This window comes from Chaetodon auriga, chromosome 7 (genome assembly GCF_051107435.1).
Source record: "Chaetodon auriga isolate fChaAug3 chromosome 7, fChaAug3.hap1, whole genome shotgun sequence".
In the NCBI taxonomy this organism is placed as follows: domain Eukaryota; kingdom Metazoa; phylum Chordata; class Actinopteri; order Chaetodontiformes; family Chaetodontidae; genus Chaetodon; species Chaetodon auriga.
Window position 1 is genome coordinate 4,364,466 of NC_135080.1, and position 25,380 is coordinate 4,389,845.

The 25,380-nt window shown below is 43.5% G+C and overlaps 1 protein-coding gene across 1 annotated transcript; it reads left to right on the forward strand.

The window, feature by feature from the left end:
- Window positions 1-1,657: 1,657 nt before the first annotated feature.
- Window positions 1,658-25,235, forward strand: yap1 (Yes1 associated transcriptional regulator). Its single transcript, XM_076735929.1, has 8 exons — window positions 1,658-2,394; window positions 3,571-3,806; window positions 12,656-12,774; window positions 13,764-13,877; window positions 18,629-18,798; window positions 20,748-20,875; window positions 22,021-22,133; window positions 22,356-25,235. The coding sequence occupies exons 1-8, from the start codon at window positions 2,194-2,196 to the stop codon at window positions 22,589-22,591; spliced, it is 1,317 nt and encodes a 438-aa protein (XP_076592044.1). The 5' UTR covers window positions 1,658-2,193; the 3' UTR covers window positions 22,592-25,235.
- The last annotated feature ends 145 nt before the right edge of the window (window positions 25,236-25,380 follow it).

The following is a 25,380-nucleotide window of genomic DNA, read 5'->3' on the forward strand; positions in this document are numbered from 1 at the left end:
GTTACAATGATGTGAAAATGACCACTTTCACCCAAACAATGGACATCTTTTGACTGGCAGCATGTGTGTGCAGAATGTGCCATTCACAAATCAAAATGTGTGTGCACATTGTGGGCTTGCACAGACATCAGAAAGTTCTCAGACAGCCGTGGTGCCTATTAGCCAAAACAATCATTTAATGCGAATGGAAAAACAAATAGAAAATAATGATAATTAAAGGAGAAATACTCCTGTCAGGCAGTTAAATAATAGTGACACAGGACTTAATAGGTGGAAATCCACAATCAATGCCATAAAACCAGGAAGCCATAATATTGAACCTGTTTCAAGCTGTGTAATTTGCAGAATTTTAGTTTTGCTCATCTTAGATGCTTTAAAGTTGCAGGAGTTTTGAATTTAAATTAAACAGTAATAATAATAAAAAAAAACGTAAATGAACAAACTAAATTCAAGCCATGCATCTGTTTAGAAACAAGCATGTGTATGAGTGGCAGGGGGAAGCTCTTTAATCTGCCCACTGGGGCTTTACAGTGTCTGCGGGTATTTAACAGGGCTTCATAATCATTCATTCAGTGGATGTATGGGAAAAAGAGTTGAAACAGAGCCTCTGTATCCAAAGAGAGTGGATCTTGACAAAATGATTTCTCAATGGGAGAGGGGCCTCATTAGCATAACAATTGTGGGAACTGCATGGATCTACTTTTCATGAGCACTGTAAAAAAAAAAAAAAAAAAAAGAGAGAGAGAGAGAGAAAATATATCACCATCATACATACTGATGAGAGAAAGCATGGTTCTGAATTATTGTTTAAGGTTGAGTTGTGAAAATGTATGTTGCATAACCATCCATTGTGAGAATGAAGAATATTTATATATAAAAAATGAGACGAACAAGAAGTAAAAATGCAGTAAAACTTGTAAGATTTTTAAGTAACCCCTAAAAACACTTAAAACACACAAACTTGATATTAAATGAAAATTGAAGCAATTACAAAAAGCTGTTTGAATTCAGTGTTCAGTTGAGGTTTTGATGCTTCCACACAGAAATGTTTCACCTTTATGTGCATTCTTTGGGGTTTAGTGAAAGTGAGGTTAGCACAGCTGAACAAATTATGAAACTTGCACCTTTTTTTCTGTTTATTTAACACTCTGGCAAATCTACATTTTGGGTAGCACATGACCCATAATTCAATGTTTTCCCAAGTGGAACCCAGCTGGAAAATCCGGCATCAGCAGGGGTCCTTGTAGCATTCAAGTGGTTAGTAGCAAAATAAGCAATACCTTAATTCAACAATCTTTGCACTCATGAACTAATTAATCATTGGTTATTAAATAAAGGATAACAAAAAGCAGCATGGCGAGTGGAGACTGTCAAAATCCTGTCAGATGGAGGCTTGAAGTGAGGGGATTTTAACTATAAAATGTTTTATAGCCCACACTTTATCCAATCTGGGTCCTTTCTGTCCAAATGTATTTCACAGAAGTTGGCGTTTTTTAATGTAAACGGGGAAAACTTTGCCACAAATAAGTTCAGAGGCCCCTGGACCTTCTCGGGCCCCTGGGCTACACTGACTGTACCTTTAAACCCTCTTGTCCCAATTAAAGCCAAGCCCCGCCTCTGGAGCAGACATCCCATGAGTCATAAAGTTTGATGTCCTGCCCAAAGTTTAGACCCGACTGGAGCTAAAGTTTTTTCTAGAAAGTGAGCTGCGGAGATTTGTTCTGCGAACTATGAATCTTTCTTGTAAGAATATTCGCTAACAGCTTCGACTTGGCCGAGGCGCAGAAAAGGTGGGACTCCTCCGGCGTTTGTTGTGCGTTTTTTTGTCTTTTGTGGCTGCGTGTGCGGTTTTTTTTTTTTTTTTTTTTGGGAAAAGTTGGGGCCGGACGACAACACAGATTCCAGTTTGGAGTAGATATGCGCTTTGTTACATTCACAAGTATGCCAGCAAGAAACAACAGGAAAACGCTGTCTTTCACTGTAGATTCCGACAGCTAACACACTTTGGAGGAAAGTAAAGTTCTGGACTGTTCAACTTTAGAATGACTCGGGATAACTTTTACTGAGCGTCGTCGATATTTCCTGCTTTCCTGCTGTGTAAAAAAAAAAGTTTGGGATTGGCTCAAACTTCTTTTTTGAGTTTCTGAACGCGACATTTTCGGACACATAAAGTTCGCAGACTGTTTTGGGACAATGGATCCGAGCCAGCATAATCCTCCTGCCGGACACCAAATCGTCCATGTACGGGGCGACTCTGAGACCGACCTGGAGGCGCTTTTTAACGCCGTGATGAACCCGAAAAACACTATCGTCCCCCCCTCCGTACCCATGAGGATGAGGAAGCTGCCAGACTCCTTCTTCAAGCCTCCAGAACCAAAGTCCCATTCCAGACAAGTAAGCCCGCCCTGTCTCTCCTCTGCCCCTTCCCAGAAATCGCGATTAAAGCAAGGCCCATCCTGTGGGGGCTCAGGCCTGCAGTACGCGACTGGTACAGTCAGCTATTAGTTACTTTATCCTGTTTTGTAGCGGTTAATAGCCTCTGCGATATGTCCACTGTGCCTTGGGAGGCTGTTTGTGGTCACATCCTAAAATGAAGGATACAACCTCTCTTTTTTGTTCAGGGTGCACTTATGAATTCATTTACCCTCCACTCTAATGCATTTGATTTAAATTCCCCAGTAGTTACAATCAGATTGGGGAGACCAATGCCAAAACAGGCCCGTGGGGCCTGTGCGTAAAAGTAACCAAAGTAACTTTTACGCACCAAATAACCAAAATATCCTCACAGACACTTGTTTGTGGTGAAATGTTGTTCTTATGACTGAAAAATGGACATTAGGTGAGTTGTCATATTGGCTGAACCAACACAGGATACGTACACTTGTTTTAGTTTTGGTCAGATTCATGACTGTTATTTATAGACTTAGCAATCATGTGGAAATAATCATAGAGAGTCTTTGAAATGGATTGTTTTTCAATGATGATTTGCAATTTAGAAAATCACACCAATGTTGAACTCGTCCTACTTACCCCCTCCCTCCCTCCAGTCCTCCCCTGCCGTCCCCCACAACTGTTGCTTGTGGTCTCTGTGGAGTTCTGTCATCAGTGCGCATGCGTTGTGGTGCAGCAGACTCTGCGCTCTCCTCTGTCCCCCACAGGCTTGGGATCCCCCCCATCCTCGGACTTAAACAACTCTGAAACGTGTGCACACATGCTGAAATGAGAAAAAATGAAAGAACTTTCTTCCATACATGTGGACAGTACTTTTTGGAGTTTTGCTGTTATTTTACCACTGTGGTGTTTTCTATTCTAAATTATTTATTTTCTATTCTTTTATAGATACTTGTACTAGTTTTATTGCGACATCTGTATAATTTTCTCTCAGTTAATCAATAATGCATTTTACTATAACTGTGCAGAGAAACATTCAAGCAAGGTAAAAATATTTATCGTCATAGCAATATTAGATGGAACTTGGTAGAATAAGATGTCTCAAAGGAAAATCCCTTTATTTGAAAGATTTTTTTGTATCCTGTTATTCATTCTGATTGTCTTCCAACCCCAACACAGGCCAGCACTGATGCTGGGAGCGGCGGAGCGCTCACACCCCACCATGTCCGTGCACACTCGTCCCCGGCCTCCCTGCAGTTGGGAGCTGTTTCTGGTGGCTCTCTGTCTGGCATGCCCCCAGCAGGTGCCTCCCCTCAACATCTCCGTCAGTCTTCTTATGAGATTCCTGACGATGTACCCCTGCCCCCGGGGTGGGAGATGGCCAAGACCGCCTCTGGCCAGAGATACTTCCTCAAGTAAGTATGCTGGCAACAAGGCTAGTGTGTCAACACTGTTTCTTGCATTACAAAGTCTTTAGAACCTGTAACGTTTGCAGCTCGACTGTTTTTTGGAAAATGGATGGATGGCTTTGAAGGTAGATAGAGAGCTTTACTGATGTATAGCATGTAGTCATCAATATACCCCAGTCCTCTACATGTCTGTGTCCTACTGTCCATGCTTTGCATCCTAATGAAGGCTATGTATTGGAAATCTTTGTTTTAAGAGAAATGGTTTTAAAATGAATTCAGGACTTTCTTGCCAGACATAATCAGGAGTGAAAAATTAGGCATCTGTAATATCTGATGTTAACCACCCAGCTGTTTTCATCCCATTATGGAAAAGACATGGTGACAGTAAATACTATACATTAAGAGTAGTACCTGAGTATCTTCTTAAGGTCCACCAGAGATGTAACTGAACCATTTAATCTGAACTAATGAGGCATTACAAGCAAAGGTTTTAGAGAAGAAAAAAATGTAGCTTCCAGTGATGGCCAAGACAAGTCCAAGTTACCCAAGTTACCAGGGAAGTGGTCTCGAGATCGGACTCTCATACTGCAGCTCTGTTCAGTGTACGTTATGCTGACAGTAATTTGCAAATCTGCTACAGTGCACAATGGTGGGCAGTGTACTCAAAAAGAGACAATTGCAATAGTTAAATTGTAGGTTATTAAATTTGGTGGCCTCTGCAAACAAGAGGAGTCTTTTGAGGGACTGCTGCTGTATGTAGTGTTCCTTTTCTTGGTCTCAGGTTTCAGTAGAAACAATGGATCATTGTAGCTGCCCCAGACAGAAAAGGACAGACAGCTCTGCAAAACCCATCTGCTAAGCAGCAGATCTCTTCCACATTAATGATCCAAAGTAAACTTTTTAAACAGTAGGTCGCAGGTATACCAGAGCCCTTTAGGCCCGTCACAGTTTACCAGGAACTTTCTGGATCGTGACGGTTTCTTTTCATTCTCTATTACTTTCTTGTGTGTTTATTAGTCTTTGAATGCCTTCAATCTGTGTAGTTGTGTGAAAAGATGGATTGAATTATTCATAAAAGTGACGTCCTTGTCAACAATTTATGTGAAGATAATCTGCCCATTGTGAGTTGTTCCAGTTACGGAGTGCTCAGCAGATCATGTTTAGAGATGATTTGACTTTGAAAGTCGCCATTCTTACTCCTATAAAATCCAACATGTTGTCAGTTCGAGGAAATATTACTCGCTGACATGGGGTGTGAGCAAACATGATAGCCTCAAATTTACTTGGATCAAAAAAGAGCTTTCAGTACCAGATGTTTTAAGGTCTCACATCTGGAGAACATCTGGCCAGTTTTGAGGAGGCTCTTCTAAAATTGTACAAAAGGACTGGGGGGGGCGGTAAGAGAGAGAAAACACTATTCTCATAGACTCCCCCAGGATCACTGCAGTTGTTTTGAAACTGATGTCCGTCCAGACAATGAAGCAATTTTGTTTTGTTCAAACGTTTGTTGCACGATTGAGCTTCATCAGTAATTCCTTCAAATTTAAACGATGTGTAACTTTTCCTCGTTATTATTTGACAGTTATGTAATCATCAAGCTTGAGTTGTTTGGTTTTTTTTAACCACTGTTATATTGACAACAAAACAGGACTGCAGACAGAGAATTATTATCTCCAACTGACTGATTGGTTAACTGAAATCTACAATTGTAGCAGTGAGACAAGACTCGATACAAAACATATAATCCATGGTATAATTCATAGAAAAGAAAGATTTTAGAAAACAGCAAGTCTTTGTTCATATGTGAAGTCCAAAGCTGGTGCATCTTGCTTTGTGATCACAAGCAAATCTTCGGACTGAACAGCTGAAAAGCTCTGTTAAGAAGTGAAGATTCAGCTGGCATGTTGTACAACTCGAATAAGTGTACGCACACCGTGTTTGTGTTCAAGTAAGGAAACTCAGGGAGACATCTTCTGTTCACCGCACATCAAAGTACAGATATTTGATCTGGAATACAGGCGGCCTCAGCAGAGCTGCTGGAAAAGACACTCCCCTATTTATAAACAGGGGTCGTCTGACCGAGATGTGCTGCAGAAGGAGTGAAGCCGAGCAGGAGAGTGTGTGTGGGTGGACGGGTGGGGGTGGGGAGTCCGTCACCAGCCAGCAGAGCCGAGCTGAGAGTGGGGGGGCTCGCATTTCACTCAGGTGACTGCTGTTGTCCGTAGAGATAAATCAACTCGGGGTGAAAGTTTCTTATTTTAAAGTGTCTCTTCGTCCCCCTCTGTTGTTTACTGCTACACTCAGATCATACAGTTGGTGATTATTGGCCTCTCAGCCCCACTGATCCCGATGTCCCACTCCCTTTAAAAAGCCAGGCTCCGTTTTGGTATGAATGGAGCCGCGGCGCTGTGATGGTGCCTCTTTTGTGTCAATGGAGTTAAATGGCAGCCATGTGGAGATGACGAGAAGAGGGGCCAAGAGAAACTCCGGCCCTCCCTTTGTCCCGGCAGTGAAACAGTGATCTTTATTCAGACCACAGGCCTGTTGAGACTCATGTGAGCCTTCCCAAAATAGACAAATGGTTGACATGAAAGTTTAAAGATGGCGGTGAGCGAGGGCAGCCGCTTTCTGAGGACTTTTAGCATCCGAAATGTTCAGGGTAAGAGTTTGGTGTAAATTCAAATCAGTGATATTAAATGGTTGATGTAGTGCAACAGTGCTGACAGCTTCAGTTGGGCCTGATGGCATTGGTCTCCCCAGTCTGATTATAACTACTGGGGAATTTAAATCAAATGAATTAGAGTGATTAGTGCTGAAATAATTAATTAATTATTTGATTATTCAGTCCTCAGAAAATAAATTGCCAACAAATGTGATGATCAATACAGAATTTTAGTATTTATCAGGAAAGATGCTGAACTGTATTTGTTCCAGCTGTGATTCTTGAAGTTTTCTGTCATTGTAAATTTCAAGCTCTTCAGATTTCGAGACGTCACCTCAGGCTCTGGTATATCGTGATAAGACATTAGCACCAGACATGAGCAATCTCCTGCAAAAATCTCTTATTTTGTTTTGCCTATTATATAAAACACAAAAACCTTAAGCCGAGGTGGACTGGGAGAATGTCAACAAAGTCTGTTGACCTTTCCTCTTCTTTCTTCCAGCAGTTTGCTGTGGCCTTTGATTTATGACAGCAGGGGCAGGGAGGTTGGGTCACCTTGCTTGGTGCTGGGATGGGGGCAGGGCCGGTCCCCAGGGCTGGGTCATAAACTAATGAAGCTTTCTAATTTAGACACACCGGTAAACTAGGAGGGGTAATCACTGTTTCCGGGCGCTTATTAAATGCAGCTTTGAATGAGCTTTTAGTCCGTGGGAAGTCAGCCCTAAGCGGAGGAAGGCTTTGGGGGAGCAGCTATTGTCTGCCCTCAGGGGCAGGTAGAGCTGTGTTGATGGACACTTTTGTCTTTTCTCAATTGGATTTTAAACTGTTTTGATGAGCGTGGTTTCTCGCAACCAGAAAGGCTGGCTCATGTCTTCCCATATTTAACCTATCGTAGTAATAGATATTACCAACGTTATTTTCTGTTTTTTACACTGTAAAGCTGCACACATTAACAGACTGAAAACTAGTCTAGCTCCAGCGTACAAGTGGGGTTTCCTGAACATCTGTTGCACTAAATACAAGTCAAGGAGATCCTCTGTTAAAGCCGGAAAGATCAAAGTGTTTACTTGGACCTTATGCTCTCATTGTATGCAGTCGATATCTGTGTGGTGCTGATTCGCAATAAGAGATCATGTTGGAATTTCCAGCAGATGATTGTACCTCCATAGTAATATGTAGCTGGTGTAAAACAGAAGTTTGCAGTCTTTTTCAGTCCCTTTGAACACAGTGAGACTGAGACCGCTCATCAGCGTCCTCGTGTGCAACAGAAGTAAAATAACTCAAGTGTACTTTTTTCATGCATCAGTGTGCGCCTGAAGTGTATTTGAATGCTCTAATGCCCGTAGACATTGTGAGACACACACAAATGCTGTGGTTGTTAAAATTGAACATTTAACACTGTCCAAGCCCACAGATGTTTGCCTCATGGGTGTGAATGCCGTGTAAAACGCAGTTGTCAGTTACCTGGCTTTTTAAATTTGTACCACATTTGTTGTAAACATCATGTATCACAGCAGTGTTGACTGTCTGCCCATTATCTAAACACGATTTCAGTTTTATAGCTTGGTTGATCTCATACTCAGCATTGCCTGTAAACATCATATAATAACTAAATAGTTTCAGTATCAACTGTTATCTAATTTGCTTCAACTCCGCTTAAAGGTTAAAGAGACAGATGCACAAATTGGATGTCAAACTAAGCTGTCATGAACCGAGGCTGCTCGCTCAGTCACAAATGGTGCTGGGAAGACTGGGCTGTAAGCCTGCGTGAAGCCCTCATTTCCAGCAACTTTGTGTTTGACAAACTTTTGGTTTATTGACCACACACAGACAAGGTCCTTCCTGTTCATCTGGGGCCTGTCAGCTCAGTACACAAATGGGACTGTGAGAAAGTCAGGCTAGTGTTTACCGAAGTCTTGATGTAACACCTCTGTCCCAGACATCAATGCCTCCTCTGTCACTGAGGGCATCTCCACAGAGATGTAGTATCTGAGAGGTGGACCCTCTCAGGTGGGTTTAAAGTTCCAAAAATGACTCAAACCATCACACCTTATGGGAACTGAATGGTGCATGAATAACAAAATAAAGAAACATTTGTATATACTTTATGTTGGCAGTTGCTGCATGAATAAATTTTAACTATTTTTACTATTTAAATGCATTTACTTGTCCATAGCAAGTCAAATTCAGTGCTTATGTAGTGCATTCAACATGGTTGGCCACAGTTTTTGGTCTAAAAGAAGAAGTAAAACCTTTGAGAACTGATTAATCTCACATGGCACTCCCTAAAACAACTCTTAAATGAATTAGTTGTGAAATAAACTGCAGTGAAACTGAAGCTTCTGAGCTACACTCAGTCCTGCTTCTTTGTGAATTGGTCGCTTCGTTAGGAAGTATGATGATACAAACCCTCCTTCAAAGGGAAACTTAAAGCCACAATAGGGTCACAGAGGTTGCCCCAGTAATCTCTCTTGATGATGTCCTGCTGATAGAGAGGCAGCCAGGCATCCCCGGCCGACCAGAGTGGAGGTGGTCATCCTCATCTTAGGCCTGATTACATCTGGCCTCCCTCAGTGCACTCTTTAGTCATTGGCTTCAACCACCTTCCAAGCATATACTCCCTGGGTGGAGCCACTGTGGCCTGAGGATCCCATTTTTAACATTTGACAACTCAGCTGTGGGGCGTGTTTCATCATTGCTGCGCTCCCCATAGCTTCCCTCCCCTGTTTTACACTAGTGAAATGCAGCTTTTGACATCTGGCTCCGAGAGACAATTTAAGTGGAATAAACAGTTGATCTGGCCTCAGATCCAGCTTTGATCTGCTGTTTTGGCAGGTAGCAGAGCTTATTCAGAGACATTTAAACCACTGAGCTGACTTATTTTTGGATGGAACATTCTCCTCAAAGCCAGATGCAAACGCCAAAGTCTTCATGGGTGTAAACAGGCAGTCTGTGTGTTAGGAAGTTTGTCATACTACTGTAATCAGATGAGGCCTGTGAATCAAGCGCAGCATTCAGCCTTCTTCACTTGGATTTCTGTAAGGATGTTGAACCTCTGCTAAATTTTGATTCTGTCGCAGTCTTTTAAATATACATTTAACCACTAAGAGACTATCCTAAATGGTCTTCGTATAGAAAAACAATGCAAGTTGATGGGAACCAGCTTCCATGTGATCAGCCCATTAGCCTTTATGCGAAGGGGCCCCCTCCCTCCTCTTCAGTGAGACACTTTATAAATAACGCAGGCACAATAAACGCCACCTTGATAATTGGGCTATCAGTCAAGGAGATGTCAAGTGCTTGGGTGGATCAAGAGTCCTACTCTGCGCTCTGCTGAGCCACAGTCAACCATGATGACAGGTTGAGCAAAAATTAGCTCCACACTACAGGCAGCCAGCTTCATAATGGGTCATGTTTGAACCACATCGCTCTGCATGTATTGACAGTTTCCCCTGGAGAAGCTAATGATGGGTTATTTTTTGTCTTTGGTGATTCTCATTAGAGTGCTGAACATCAGATTCAGGCCATGTCCACAATAATGCAGATACGCTCTCTTTTACTGATTTAATTTCAGCTTGGACAGCAACCCTTCAGAAAATGATAAAACAAATCAATATTGTGGGAGCGCTGTGGTAGCTGAATGTTACAGTGCATGCTGCATGGCTGCACAGTCGCCAGCCGATGACCTTTGTTGTATGTCATGCCCCTTTCTCCCCCCCCCATTTCTTGTCTGCCTCCTCCAAGGCCGAAACAAAGCCCCCAGAATGATCTTGATTAATAATCAGTGGTGTGGTTGGAAATATAACTGTCTCCAATATAACTATGTCAGTGTGGACGAGGCCTGACCCCCAACCTGTTTGCTCTGTCCACTTCCCTGCCCTGGGGATGGAGGTCGGGGGAGGGTGTGGCGGCTGTCCCGCTGAGCTCGCCATGACGTGTAAAGACAACACCGAGCAGTTGTGACTGTGGAGGTTGCAGATCGGCAGCAATTCCTAACAGCAACTGGTGGCCTCCAGCCGTCCCAACAGTTGCCATGACATTGTTTTGTTTTATGTTTGGTCCACAGGAAGCAGTGCATAGTCCTGACCATATAGGGTTCGGGGCAGGTTGAGTGAATGGATTATCTTTTAGTTTTAAAACCTGGTGATGAATTACTGGCTCTTGGTAACTCATTTACCTGTTCTCTGAGTTCCCACATACAGGCTCTTTGAATACAGTGCAGCGTGACTTGGAGGCTCTCACACTCTGTGGATTTTACATCGGCTTTTTGATAATCTCCTCTGTTTTGAACTGAAGCTTTGTTTACATCTGTTTTGATTGATTCGAGCTGCAGAAGTTACCTCCCAAGCTAGGGTTTGATAGAAAACTCAATATTTGTACTTTCATCTGTGCTAAGAGAAGCAAAGGTTAAGAGGTGGGGGTATAATCAGAGATGTTGGAGGCGTTGAGGTTGTATATTTCCATCGGTTGTAGCCTTTCTGTTCGGCTTTGGTGTACCAGGATGTGCAGGCCTCTCATTTACGATAAGCCCTCCCTTCCCATATCCCAGTGCTCCTCTCCCAGTCTCCTCCCTTTTCTCCCCTCCCCTCTATAATAAATGTCATAGTTTCCAGAGTGGGAAGGAGGCAGCGAAGGGGGCAGGGCGGGTGCTTGGCGTGTAACAAGACCACAGCAACTCATGCAGCCAATGGAATTCAGAGGGATTGCTTCTGTAGATGTTTTTTCCTCTTTCACTCTTTTTTTTTTTTCTTTTCTGTAGTTGTCTCACCCCACTCCCTGTGACCCCTCTTTCTCAAGGGGGCCTCTCCAATCTGAGCAGTTCCAGCTATTTTGCTTGGTTTGTGGTGTTTGTGTGTGTGAGGGCTGGGGGAGGGTTTGGTAGGGGATTTGGCAGCTCCTTTGATCAGTAAAGCATAAACAAGAGGGGGCTTCAAAATGGGTTGCATTGTGTGGGGGGAGGAGTGCTGAGTCAGGCCCTCTCGCTCTCTGGCCTGGGATAGAGAGCAGACAGGCAGGCTGGGATTACAGCAGAGGCCAAGAGAAACTCTCTGAATCTCTCACTTCACCCCCAGCTGTTCCAAAATCTGGGCTAATGGCGCTTTGGGATCAAATTAACAGCGAGTTGTAAAGAATTGCAGTGGGTGGAAGAACGCATCCAGAACATGATTATTGCAGGGTACGATAGCTAGATTGCTGAGGGTGATATTTAATTGCATTATGAACAAACTCTTTGTTTTTGTTTTTAAATAATTCAGCCAATATAAACCTAAGAGTTGTGGTGATGCATAAACAAGCTACTGGACTTTGGTGCCTATTTGTGTGAGGTGAGGGGGGCTCTCTTAAATGGGATGTTTCAAAAAACAAAAAAAGAACAAGTGAATAGTGGGGTTTTAGGTCGTAGCTCAGTCTGTGCCTTTGTCAAGCAGGTGAAAGCTTTGTAAATGTGGCGCCAGATTGTTAAAGCCCCTGACACTCCACAGTGTCCGAGCCACTTCCAGGAAAAAGGACCCCCTGCGTTGAGCCCTGGGACTGACCCTCCCTCAATAGAGAGGGTCCTGCTCGGGAGAGGAGGGCTTCCTGTATTAGCTTTCCATCTTAATCAAGCAACAAGTACCAACAAAGCACTAATTATCAATGCCTTCACTGAATCCAACACAATGCCCCCTCCCCTGCTCTCCCACTCCCGTCCCAGCAAAGACGAGCTGTAAAATAGATGGAGCAACATTGTTTGACGTTACAATAGTTGTTTTGAAACCAGCCACAGCCTCGTAGACATTTTCAAGAAGAAGTAGGTGATTTATTTTTAGTTTTAATTTTAATTAACAGCCAGGTGGATTTTCTCCCCTGATTCATGACACACAAGTGAATTAAACTGAAAATTGTATGGTCCAATCCAAACTAAGAACTGAATCCTTGTGTGACACTATACTGAATTGTGGGTTCAGACTGGGTCCAAACAGAGACAGCTGAGTTTGACTTCCTGTAACACTCATCGTTTACAGAAAGCAGGAGTTAGATTCAGAGTTTTCATCAAAGAGCTTGTTGAAGCTGCTGTGAGTCATCAGTTCCTGTATGTGACCTGCTGCTTCGCGTTGATATCGCCCCTGGTTTGAACTTACCACTGACTACTGTTAGAAACACACTGATGGTCATTTTTCTGACTTGCATTTTTTGCAATCTTGTCTACTTACAGCCACATTGATCAGACCACGACTTGGCAGGATCCTCGCAAGGCCCTGCTCCAGATGAACCAGGCGGCCCCGGCCAGTTCTGTGCCAGTCCAGCAACAGAACCTAATGAACCCAGCCAGTGGTGCGTATATGTAGACTTTGTTGTATTACTACAGAAGCAGCATATGGCCTGATTTACTGATAATGTTAGTCATATTTGGGGTTTTTTAAACATTCTTTGAGGTTATTTCTGGGCGTTTTCTTACTTTCAGTCAGGAGCAGTTTAGTCTAGTTCTTACATGTCACTAAGACTCTGCGTGTACCTCACTTCTGTCCATGCAGTTGGAATTTGCCCTAGGTGAGGTAAGACTGAGGTAGAACGTGACAGGTCCTGTCTGACATGTTTGGGTGCTCCGTGACTCACAGATTACAGAGTTTACTCATGAAGTCTCTGTATTCTCAAATCGTCACTGTTCCATTTGCCAGCCTACAAGTAGATCTAAAAAAATGAAAATAAATAAATGTTGACAAGCAGGCTTGTTTGTTTTCACTTACAGATGACAAAGACTTATTACATTCCTAAAGATGAAAAATAATGTGCTGTTATTTGTCTTGGAGGTCTTTTCCCATGCAGCTGGTTTATTTTGCCATAGCATGTGCTCATGAGGGTACATATCTGATATTGCTGCCTCTCCTACTTAGAGTGTCTGTAACCACAACATGCTGGAATTATGCCCAATTATGTGTTGCTGTTATTGCTGTCAAGAGTGTAGGTTTTGTTTCAGCATTACTTAAGCAGGGTTCATTTTCCTTTCTGCTTTTTTGTATGCACAGATTTGTGCCTTTTCTTCATCAATTTATACTGGAAGTGTATTTATGTAAAGGAAAACACAAAATTCAGGCACCAGATGGTATTTAAAATATAATAGAATATAATGGAATAAGGCTCTCAGGCAAGCAGTTTGTCAAAATAAAAGCCTGCAGCCACTTTTGTGTTTTTATTGCTGGTGGTTGCACTGGGGGCAGACCTGTCCCCTCCATCCACCCTGACGTCAGTGCCTGTGGTGTCAAAGAAAAGTCTGAGCAAGCACCAGCATCCCTCCAACGTGGCTTTTGTGTGCCATCCCTCAGGTCCTCTCCCTGATGGCTGGGAACAGGCTATTACATCAGAGGGAGAAATTTACTACATCAACCACAAGAACAAGACCACATCCTGGCTTGACCCACGGCTTGACCCGCGCTTTGGTGAGTTTGCTCTAGACAAAGTTTACTTTTTGATTAAAGTAAAATACCATGTATATTCTATTTCTTGCAGTAAGTAGCTCCTTTAAGTTATAACAATATTTATATTTTTAAAATGTAAACAAGAGGGTTTTACCAGGAGTTTCTTTGTGACCACAGTTACTTTCTCCAGTAAAAAGCTCTGGCCAATCCAGAAAACATGTATCTCTTCTATTGTAATAGTGAGTCCAGTTCTGTGTGATTCATTGTTAATTTCACTGCACAGCATTGTTTCACAGTGACTAGTCATACCACTGGTTGTTGAAAACAGATTTCCCCAAACCCCCACCCTCAAAATCCGCACCTAACCTTTTGTCAGCCATTTTAGTGTTGGAGCAACAGCTGAGTTGGCCATTAATCCCCCAGGCCGGGCTAAAGTTTGACAGTTAGCTTTCAGTGTGTGGTCGCCAGGGTTGGTGAATTAGTGACAGGAACAGGTACATTGTTGAGATTTCTCTGTGGCCATGAGAATGAGCTAATCCTCCCGCACGAGGAAGACTTCCAGAGATGAAGGTTCTGCTTATGTCACTCTGAGTCATTTCTGCTTCAGGTGCCATCCCTTCGTTACAGCAGCGTTCCCCTGGGAAGCTCGCCCCGGTTCATGAAGGCAACATGTGTGAATCAGCACGCAGGCTGTTATCCTCTTAAATGTTAGTGTTACTTTTTATCAAGCCTGGGCACTTCAAGGCAGTGTTTCTGTAAGCAATTGTGTGTCCCACTCACAAGGCAGACAGGAAAGTTCAAAACAGAGTTGTAAGGGGAGTGGAGCAGCTGGGAAGAGATGGCGGCTCTGATCGGCAAACCTCTTTGAAGATTTATAAGTCCTGAACACACAAGGCTGCTGGGCCCCTGAGAGCGAGTGTGAGGGGAAAAGAGACCATGTTAACTCATGATGTGCCATCAAACATAATTTTGTTCCATATTAGATCAAATCTTTTCTCTACTTATTTATTATAAAGGCTCACATCTATACCTTTATCCCTCTTATGTTGCTCACTCTGTTGATATTTTTACCTTCTGATCCTTTAGATTTTAGGTGGATTTCTAAGAGCTACGCTCCGCAAAATACTTGATATTTCACTAGTGAAGGAAAACATAATTTTATTGCTTTGCAGTTATTTTTTAATCATACGTTTTCACATTTGTGCAAAGAAATGGGCTCATCTGCTGCAGAAACCTCTATACTGCTGCTATGTAGGTCTCCAATCATAAGCCAGCTGCTTTGATAATGGAGGCTAATTTGAGCTTTGAGAAGAAAAGCAGCAGAGCGCCTTTAACTGAGGGTTGTTGCCGGCTGGCTTTCCCCTGCGTGAGGCCCAGTGCAGGCACAGCCCCATTCTGTTCTAGCTCCAGACAGACTTGAATCTCTGCCAGGCCTCTTTATTCTGTGGTCCAACTCTTAATCTGTTCCAGACCTTTTCAGTCAAAGAACTCCAATGTGAGAGGGGAGGCGGGGGGCAGGGAGAGGCAAGGCGAAAGGGGAAGAAAGAAAAACGGAGGAACAGAGGGAAAATGCCGACGGGATAAGCATGCATCCTCTTTAAGAGCCAAGGAGGTGGCGAACAGCGAACAAGCCATGAGTGCGCCGTGGCTGAGTTCAAAAGGGGGCTGGCCTGTGTAGATGTGTTGTTTTCTGTACGTACTACTCTGGACGAACAGCAAGGAAAACATACAAGGAGTATAGCTGAGTGCACAAAAAGACAGATTTCCTCTGGGAGTTCAGGGTTTGGCTTTGAAGCCTTCGTGTAAAGCCGTTTACCAAACTCGTTGCTGCATTATCTGTCATGTGATGTTTTTCTGCCTCTGCTGTCAAGTACTACACCAGAAAAGCTGTCATCTTATTAATGATGTCACCTCTGTGAGACACTGGCAGTGTGATGAAGCAGCAGTGAGCCAGTTTAAAGAGTCAGTTCATGCTTTTTCACTCTCCCCTAGAGGCATCTGTTTGTGTGGACAGTGGGATTTATGAAATAATTCCTAGAAAAGCTGCCGTACACTGATATTTCCTCACTGACTCAGATTTTCTCCTTGCCATGCAGAGCCAGGTCAACATAGGCTAGCTTTACTCAGGCCTTACTGTTGTACACGATGATAAAGCAGCGTATCACCTCCAGACTGTTTCCCCTCTTTGCTTATCTCAGTGCTAGAAACATAACACCTTCCCAAGGGGCCTTTTTTTAAACTTGTTAAATTGACGGCAGACAAATATTTACAAAGCCTTCAAAGGTGCTGTGCCCTGGTCACATAGAGAACTTCCCACAGCTGGCACACCCTCAACCCTACCTGCCCCAGGTGATGTCGTGATGCAATATGCCTGCTGGTGTGATTGTCTGATAAGAGCCTGTGTTGCTGGCTCGTTGTGTTGCAGGGGTGCGTGAAGAAGACAAAAGGCAGACAGCATTAACTTGTCTCTTATCTGCCTGGCCCACCAGCTATCACCGCCCGTATGTGCTGCTGACTTCAACCACCCCTCCACACACACACACACACACACACACACACACACACACACACACACACACACACACACACATACACATACAGTCTTCTGGCCTGCTTTCATGCTATCACTCTGGCCCTGAACTGAACCTGTCCTTCGCTCCTATCTCACCCACAGATGTAATTCCCTGCTTCGATATGCTCCTTGTTTGTGAATAGTTGCTCCACTAACATTGGTCACGGTTACCTGTTTGGTCTGTGAGGAAGTCCTTGACTTGGTTGCTCAGAAAGAAACTCAGCTGTAAGACTGCTTTCTAGTCTTATGTATAAGTGGATCTCTTTCACTCACCAGAAAGACGAACAGACAGTCAGTTATACAACATTTTATCAACAGCTGTGGAAAGTTCGGATCAGGAGTCTGCGAACATTGATGAAAGTTTACAATCAACATTTTGGGTAATTATTTTACAGCAAGCTTTCACTTTTATTTCCAGAGAGGTTTGTCTGCCTGATTTTCTCTCCCTGTCGGACTTCCTGCAACAATGTGGATACATACATGAGTAGAATGTTGTTATCACTGACGGAACTGGGGCCCAAACTACAAACATAAAGACGAAATGAAATGCAATGAAACGGCACTTGTGTGTCAGACAAGCTTTCTCCATATGCCTCCCCTCACTTCTTCAAAGCTCAGGCCTTAACAGATCTACAGCTGCTTGCGCGGCCCATGTGCAGCACCTCTGCTTTGAGAACAGCTGATGGTGGAGTGATCCGGCCTCCAAAGGCCTCAGTATCTGCCAAAGATAAGAAGCAGAGGGACCTAACACTCTCTCCCACGGCTTCAGTTGTGTTTGTGTGCAAGTGTATGTGCTGGGGTGGGGTTGTTGGGGGAGGCTGCGTGGACAGAGGGGGAGTTGGAGGGCAGGGCGGGGCGGGGCCTCCAGAGCTTCCCAGGGAGAGCCCTGAGCCACGCTTCATTCAGCTCCTGAGATAGTGTAAACAGACAGTGATTGAATGGTGATGAGAAAGGTGCCGGGGCGGGCAGGACAGCACAGAGAGAGGCAGCCCCGCATGAAAATTGTGCCCCCGTCAAGGTTTTGTTTTGGTTGGTGTTTCAAGCGCATAAGCAAACAGCGCTCCTCATTGGTTCCATTACTGTTACACCCCTTGTGGTCAAGCACATTTGTTTCTCTTTCTCTACTACAGTGATAAAACGTGTGACCTACTTTGCATGCATAAATTGCTCCATTGCTGTGCTGCTTTATACTCATGTTTATTAGATCCACCCTCGCTGGAGTAAAGAATAACAAAGATTTCTCTGGGGAACAGCTGTGTTTTCACATGTTGTGATATTGCAAACATGTAGTTAGGTTGTTAGCGCACAATACAGTTTGTTTGGTGAAAGAATTTTGAAAGTTGAGTGGTGCCGTGTTGACAGAACCTGATGTATGTCTATTTCAAATGAATTTGTCTGATTTGCATACTGTGCTTCATAATACATTCATTAAAGGAGCTGAAGTGGACCCATCAGGCCAGCGTAACGAGGCAGTCAGTCTTGAGGGATAATCTGTGATTTGTTTAGAAGGAAACAAAACACACAATGAAAGGATAAGTCATAACTGATGCAATGTACAATGCACAGCTAACAAAGCCTGTCTTAGTCAGTGAGTGGGAGGGGATCAGGTCTTACAGGAATAGTGGCTGTTTCAGACACCAGGTGGAAAACGTGTGCTGGGACTTCTCTTGTCCCACACAACCTGCTGCACTGGCTCCGCTCTTTTACAAGTTCAGCTTGTAGAAAATCAAGTTGTCAGTCTTGTTATGCAGCATTTAAATGCAGCCAAGCATCGAAAGGTGTAGTTGGAGAAACGTTAAGTGTATTTATAGTCTGCTGGAGATCCTATATGTGTAATCTAAAGTCATCTTTGTTAAAGCTGCACAGATCTTACTAGCTGTAAGCACCGAATGGGGATGTAAAAGACAAAACTGTCCCATCCCACTTAATTGAGACCCAGAAGATTTTAATAGATGTTGCCACTGAGTTTCGACATTTCCACACGGAAGAAAAGAAAATGCAAAGTGGCTTGTATGTACAGCAACTGAAACTGAAAGCTGGAATCACCAGTTTAAGATCCTTGTCCTCTCTAGTTCCTTTGATATAAACAGTCACAGACCATTTCTGCAAAGTTTAAATTTGCCATTTACAGTCTCAAATGCAAAGTAATATTAGACTGACAGCAGTGACTGATTTGAACTCCTTTCTGTCTCTTTTGCAGCTCTGAACCAGCAGAGGATCACCCAGAGTGCACCAGTGAAGCAGGGTGGGCCGCTGCCTCCCAGCACCCACAGCGGAGTCATGGGAGGCAACAATCAGATGAGACTGCAGCAGATGGAGAAGGAGAGGCTGAGACTGAAGCAGCAGGAGCTGCTTCGGCAGAGACCACAGGTCAGGAAGCTTTTCAAAACAATATTCAAAGGCTTTTTGGGAACTGCTGTGGCCTCACGGAGGAACAACTAACCCGTATCAAAAAGGTCACAAGGTCAATACTTTCAGTATGTGTCCATCAGTGTCGTAGCGACACTGGACCCCTAAATGCTCGCTACCTGAATGTTGGCTAAATATTTATGTAGTAAAATGTACATCTTGAGTAGGCCTTTAAATATGAGTCATCACTGACATGGATAGTGGTGGATCTTAAGCCCCTTTGATCGGTCTTTTTTGTTACGCCACCCTGCAATGAAGTCTCATGAGTCATATGTGGTAATTTTATCACTTCCTAACGGTGATGCGTCACTGTGCCGCCCACACAGGGTGGTGCAGCTGAGCCTAGTAGTTTACTCAAGGCTGTGTCATGACACCAGAAACAGAGCTTTATGATTATGAATGAGGGTGCTGGTGACTTTGTTTACCATGCCATTCACACAGGATGCTTCAAGTTTACAGTGCAGGAAGTGACCTGAGTGTGTCCATTCGCCAGGCTGTGGCGGGAAAAAGATGATATTCGGACTGTCCTTACTGGAAGTCCTCAGAGCGTATGTATGGTATGCTTAAGTAAGTTTCCGTACAGGAGTAAGAGAAACCTGGTTACCACTGATTTCTGCTGGAGAATCTGTCAAAGCCTTAAAACTGTTTCCCACATTTGCATGTAAACAAAAAAACGTGTAAAGGTTTTGGAGCAACCAGGTCATTTCAGTGCATTTATTGTCTATTCCCTGTCTTCCTGCCTGATTTCTCCTGATCTGTATGCATGTATATATGTAGCGATAGTTGTGCAAGGAAAACACACAGCTATAAAGATGACACAAGCTGCTCAGGTATCCAAACTTTAATGGAGATTAGTGGGAAATGTGGAGATGGGACTGCAATCCAGACTGTATACATTCGAAGAGTGCTAGATTCCAGGAAACCCCAAACTCCTGCAGCTTTTCAGACACAAAATGTTTGGAATCTGGAAGTCAACTGTGTTTGCAAATATAGTAGAGCAGTATTATAGAAGGAAATTGTGCAATCGTGTAGGCTATGTGCTTGTGTAGGGAGTTCAACTTTGGGGCGATAACTTGCCACACCCAAATGTGTTCCACATGGCAAGAAGTATGCTGAAGAACGGTTGGCGATGTGCTGATGGCACTCGAGTGCTGACGCCGCTCAGTCATGCACAAAAAGAGAGTCAATAAAACCGTAAAGAGTGTTTACAGTACACAGCCCTCATAATCCCTCTTCATCAAAACCAGATTGTTTACATGTGTGCATGGGATTCTGGGATAAATGTCGTCGTTGGAGAAGGAAGCACCTTTGAGTTCTGCTGCCCGTCGATCTGAAGTGAAAACAAAGAAGGAAAACTCCTCTTATTACTTCATAAAGGGCTAATTAAGGCTTTCTATTTATCTTATTGCCTCAAAGAACATTGTGTCCATTTCTCCTCCACCACAACCAATAAAAGCTTCTGCCAACCACTTAGAGTGTCTAGCAGCAATTTTACATCCTTACTAAAAAAAAAAAGGTGGTATCCTATTGGCTGCCTGTCTGCTGTCGTCTGACCCTCTGAAAGTTTCATGAGATCCTGAAGCGGTGATGGCGGTCAAGTCACTTCACCTTCCCATTCAAGGGCTCTGAGAGCAGGAGGTGAAAAAGAACATGACTTCATATCCTCAGCCTTATCTGATTCGGCGTGTGTAGAAAACAATTGTCTCCAACTGCGGTCGGCCCCTCTTGTAATTTGACACTGCGCATGGGAAGAAATGGAGAGCACCATGTTGGCAGTCGGTGCAGAGCAGCAGGGGTTTCAGGCCGTTCTGACATGTTTGCATGAAGCTGTGTATAATTAGCCTCTGAGGTTAGGGGTGGGGTTGATTGTGTTGCTCATGTTTTTTTTTTTTGTGCTTTATTGTCCACAGGAGCTCGCTCTAAGGAATCAGCTGCCTACCAGTATGGATCAAGATGGCAGCACAAACCCTGTGTCCTCCCCTATGGCCCAAGATGCCCGGACCATGACTGCCAACAGCTCTGACCCATTCCTCAACAGGTTGGTTTCACACAGGAGCCAGATGTGTTTGTAGAGCAAATGGAGGAAACTTTCCCAAAGAGCAGTCTGTAAAGGACAGAAACTGCAGCTGAGGTGCACTGATTGACGTCACTTGGCGAGGGCTCATCAGACTTAATGTACCCTGTTTGATCTGTGCGCTCAGCTGTCTGAGTCCTGGTGAGAGCTCCCCGAGTTACACAAGTAGTAAAAACAGGAGGCCGGTCTCCGGGCTTAACCCTCTTCACATGGTTATGACTCACTCAGACCAGCAGCTCTGCGCTGAGTTAACTGCACAACGATGACCTCTGGTGTGCGACTGCTGCAGCAGAGGCAGTCAACATAAATGCTGTGACAAAGTGTCTAAAAGCTCACTTTATTCAAAGTGACACCAAACCCGACGGACTGAATTTAGGTGCGGGCAGGAACGGGCAGGAGTTTCATCCAACTGTCTGCGAGTGCTGCTCCATGGCATTCTGGGAAATCATGCCTAGCGGTTCCAGCTTGAGCTCTTCCGTAAGCGGACGAAGTGAGGAAAGAGCTGAATAGCAAGCAGGCCATGAGAACATGTGGTCCAGTCAGTAGACAGGCCAGCCTAATCTCCCCTCCTCCCCCTGTTGCCTCCACTCCCCTGCTCTTACAATGGCCTCATTCATCCTGCCTCTGCCATACTCTGCCTACATATTTTTCCTCTGCTAATTAGTATAGGCTTGTCAGATGTCTTCTCTCTGCCTCTTTGTCTCTGCTGCCCCATTCATCGTTGCTCTTTTTCCTATATTCTGCAGCAGAGGGTGAAGAAGTGAACTTGGGTTTCAACTGTGTCACTGCGGATTAGACACGTAGTCATTCAGATAGATAGAACGGCAGAAACGTGGATGTATGCACAAAGTCCCCGAGAGAATTAAGGCCACGCTGCTGCTTTTCAGCCTGTGTGCTTTTAATAACAGACTGTGTTTGCTTTGTTGGATCAGTTAATTAGATTGACGTAGTTCAGTTTCAAAGTAGAGTTCAGTGAAGGTCATTAAGGTCGTCCAAAGCTCTGCTGGGACAGAAAAGCTTTTCATTTCCTTCAGTTTGACGGAAAATCGTGATGTTCGTGACTGACCGTGCAGCTTATAACCCGGATCTCTTAATTTGTGTATTTTCAGCGGGACCTACCACTCCAGGGATGAGAGCACAGACAGCGGCTTGAGTATGAGCAGCTACAGCGTCCCTCGCACTCCAGATGACTTCCTCAACAGCGTGGACGAGATGGACACAGGTGAGGCTGGGATCACAGATGGTTACCTGCATCTCCAGCCGTGCAGTCACACCACGTTCTGTACACGGAAATCACTGAAACTCCAATGAACAACATCTATTCTTTATTTATGTCTTTTGTTGTCTAACTTTCAGCTGCATCTTTTATATGAATGTTTTGATGCTATCTAAATAAAGTTTAGTATCATTATTAAATCATTGTCTTTTTTTCCTTCTTCATTAGGTGACACTCTTCCTCCCTCCATGGCGACGCAGCCCAGCCGTTTCCCCGACTATCTGGACGCCATCCCGGGAACAGACGTGGACCTGGGCACCCTGGAGGGCGAGAGCATGGCGGTGGAGGGCGAGGAGCTGATGCCCAGTCTCCAGGAGGCCCTGAGCTCCGACATCCTCAACGACATGGAGTCTGTGCTGGCAGCTACCAAGATCGACAAGGAGAGCTTCCTCACATGGTTATAGAAGATCCGAGCGGGGCGCCTCTTCCTCCTCTCCCCACACTCTGAACTGCTGCCTGCTCTGATCTGTGAAGGATTCATAGATGCTTTTACAAGACATTTCAGCGAGCGTGTCTGGACTTCTGTCTCTGTCTCGGCGTGTAAGGCCAACCTCTTTTGAGGCAGTATTGTTCTGTTCTTTTCACTGGTGTGTTATCTCTTTATTTTGTCTGTGTCTTCAAGGCTGGCCCATGAACAGACAATTACGCAAGGGTCCCCAAATCTTTCACAGGTCTGTCAGTGAATCTAGGGAATCTTTACCTAGAGCAGGGGCGCCTCCTTCCCCTGGCCTCCCCTCATAGCTGAGCTGGGCGGCTGCAGGTCCTCTCCTGCAAGGACCGCCGTCATCAGTTACCGCCTGGAGTCTCTGGTGCCTCTTTTTCTTGCAATATAGTGTGAAGCAGCACTACTTAACTGTGTTTGGGACTATTGCATCTAGCTTAAGTAGCTTTATATTTGGCCTTGTTCGTTTTTATTCTTTCTTTTGTTGTTTGTTTTCAACGAGCCTGAGAAACCAAAAATGATGTATTTGAAGCATGAACAACAATACTGATTTGGAGTAAAGGTAATGTGAGGCCCAGTTTGGACATGTTGGCTTTGCTGGTGGGGTGGGGAGGGGTGGAGTGAGAGTTGGAGCCTGGGGACCGACTACATCGCTGCTTGGCTGTGCCAGCAAGTCTAAGTTAAACCTTTGATAGATCAAGTGCCTTCAGTTGTAATTTTTAAGACGCGAGCAACACGAACAATTAAGTTTCTGTAATGCAGCAATAAGCATAAGGCTGTCTTCATTTACATCAGCCACACTTTCCTCTCGCCAATGTTCAGTAATCACAATTGTACTTTTGTTTTATAAACACATTATAAGGGGATTTAGGGATTTCTGGTTGGTTTTTTAAACCCTAGCTTCTTTGTATCTCAGTCTTATTCAAGCCTAATTCATGATTCATTCTTTACCTTTTTAGTATTCTTTTATTTTTAGGTTACTACATATGTATGATAGCGTAGATCAAATGGCATTTTGCTTTGTTTTTAACTTCTTTCATAGATGAATTAATACGTTTTTAACAGGGTCGACTGTTATCGCAGCACATCGCTTCACCAAGATGAAGTCTGCCAAGACACAGATTGATCAGTTTTGGCTTTTTTAACCATTTAGCTGATTCTCTTCTTGTCTCTGATTTACTATATACATATTAGTGTTATTGTTTATGTTGATCACATGCAGCTTTTACTATCTTTCCTAAACATTAACCAAAAAGGCAGATCTTTCGGCGAAACAGAAACTATAGCTCTTTGATCGATTGAACCTTGTGACAGCAAACGGTGTGCAAGAGTTACGATGTTTGAAAGTGTCTTCCCAAGGAGGAGCTGAACCCCTCGGCTCGATGATGTGCAGTGTGTTGAAATAAGGGGTTTGTAGACTACAGCTCAGACAAGTTGAAGCAGGTTTAAGAGTCACGTTGAGGGGTAGCGTAGAAGGCCAGGGTTTGACTGACGGCGGTGAGTTACGCAGACTGTTGAATTTTTTTTTGTGAAATAATCAAGAAACAATCAGTCACTATCTCAGTCAGGAATTGTTGTGGCGGATTCCAAAGATGTTTTTGTAATGACGCTAACACTTATTTTTGCTTCCAATTTCACAGAGTCCAGAAACAGTATGATTTGTTAATCAGCCTCTGTATGAACACACTGTATAAGCTAATGAGAAAATGATGTAGGTTTAAGTGTTAACGGACACGTCTGAGTAGGTCTAGCTGAGAGATTCTTTTTTTTTTTTTTTTTTTTTTTTTTAGACAAGATGGTTGTTTTGAGTGACTAACCCTGAGATTTAAGGATGAGGTTTCAGAACAGAGAAGCAAGTAATTCTTGTATAAGCGCTCACATGTTTACATTCTCTCTGAGTAAGAAAGTGCTACAGCCACAGCGGAGACAACACACTGACGACTCTCCCGATCATCTTGATGTTTACAGCATGACTACACCGTTGCATTACTGCAGTAACCTTTGAATAATCAGCCGGCCGTGCATGCCCTTGGTTGAGGACTTGCAGGATGTCACACTGATTCTGTTGCCAACCAGTGCTTCATTGGTAGCATTAACTTGATGGAACAATTTTTTTTTTTTTTTTTAGATCAGAGAATATGAACAACTTTTTTTTATTCTGTGTGAGAAACCTCTTTTTAGTTTTGATTTTATTGATCATTAAATCGTGTTGATGATGGATTTAAGATGGACAAACAGTGTTGAACAATGCAACTAAAATGAGTGGTACACTACAGTGCTTGTATTGCACGGCTACAAAGTTTTCATTTTGATGCAATGACGCATTTGTCACAGATCTGATTTTATGCTTACCTAGTGTGTAACTGTCAGAGCATATTAGCTGTTGACTGTCATTGTAGCAGTAGAACTAATCACACAAGTTAAAGGATTTTGTATTTAGAGTTTTCTAAATGCACACAAAATGAATTTATATTCAGTAATGATCTGTTCTTTTTTTTGATAGATATGTGCATGTGTTTTAGAACAATAAATTCTGTTACATTATATCTTGCTTCATATGATATGTTGAAATTGGCCTGAAATAAAGTATATACTTTGTGGTAATATTTCCTTATGTCGTCATGTATTTCATTGTATTAAAAAAAAAAAAAAAAAACGGTATAAATACACGTACATATCTGTACTACCTTTACACGGAATTTGACTCAGCTTCTCATGATATACTGACACAAAAAACAGATTACAGAAATA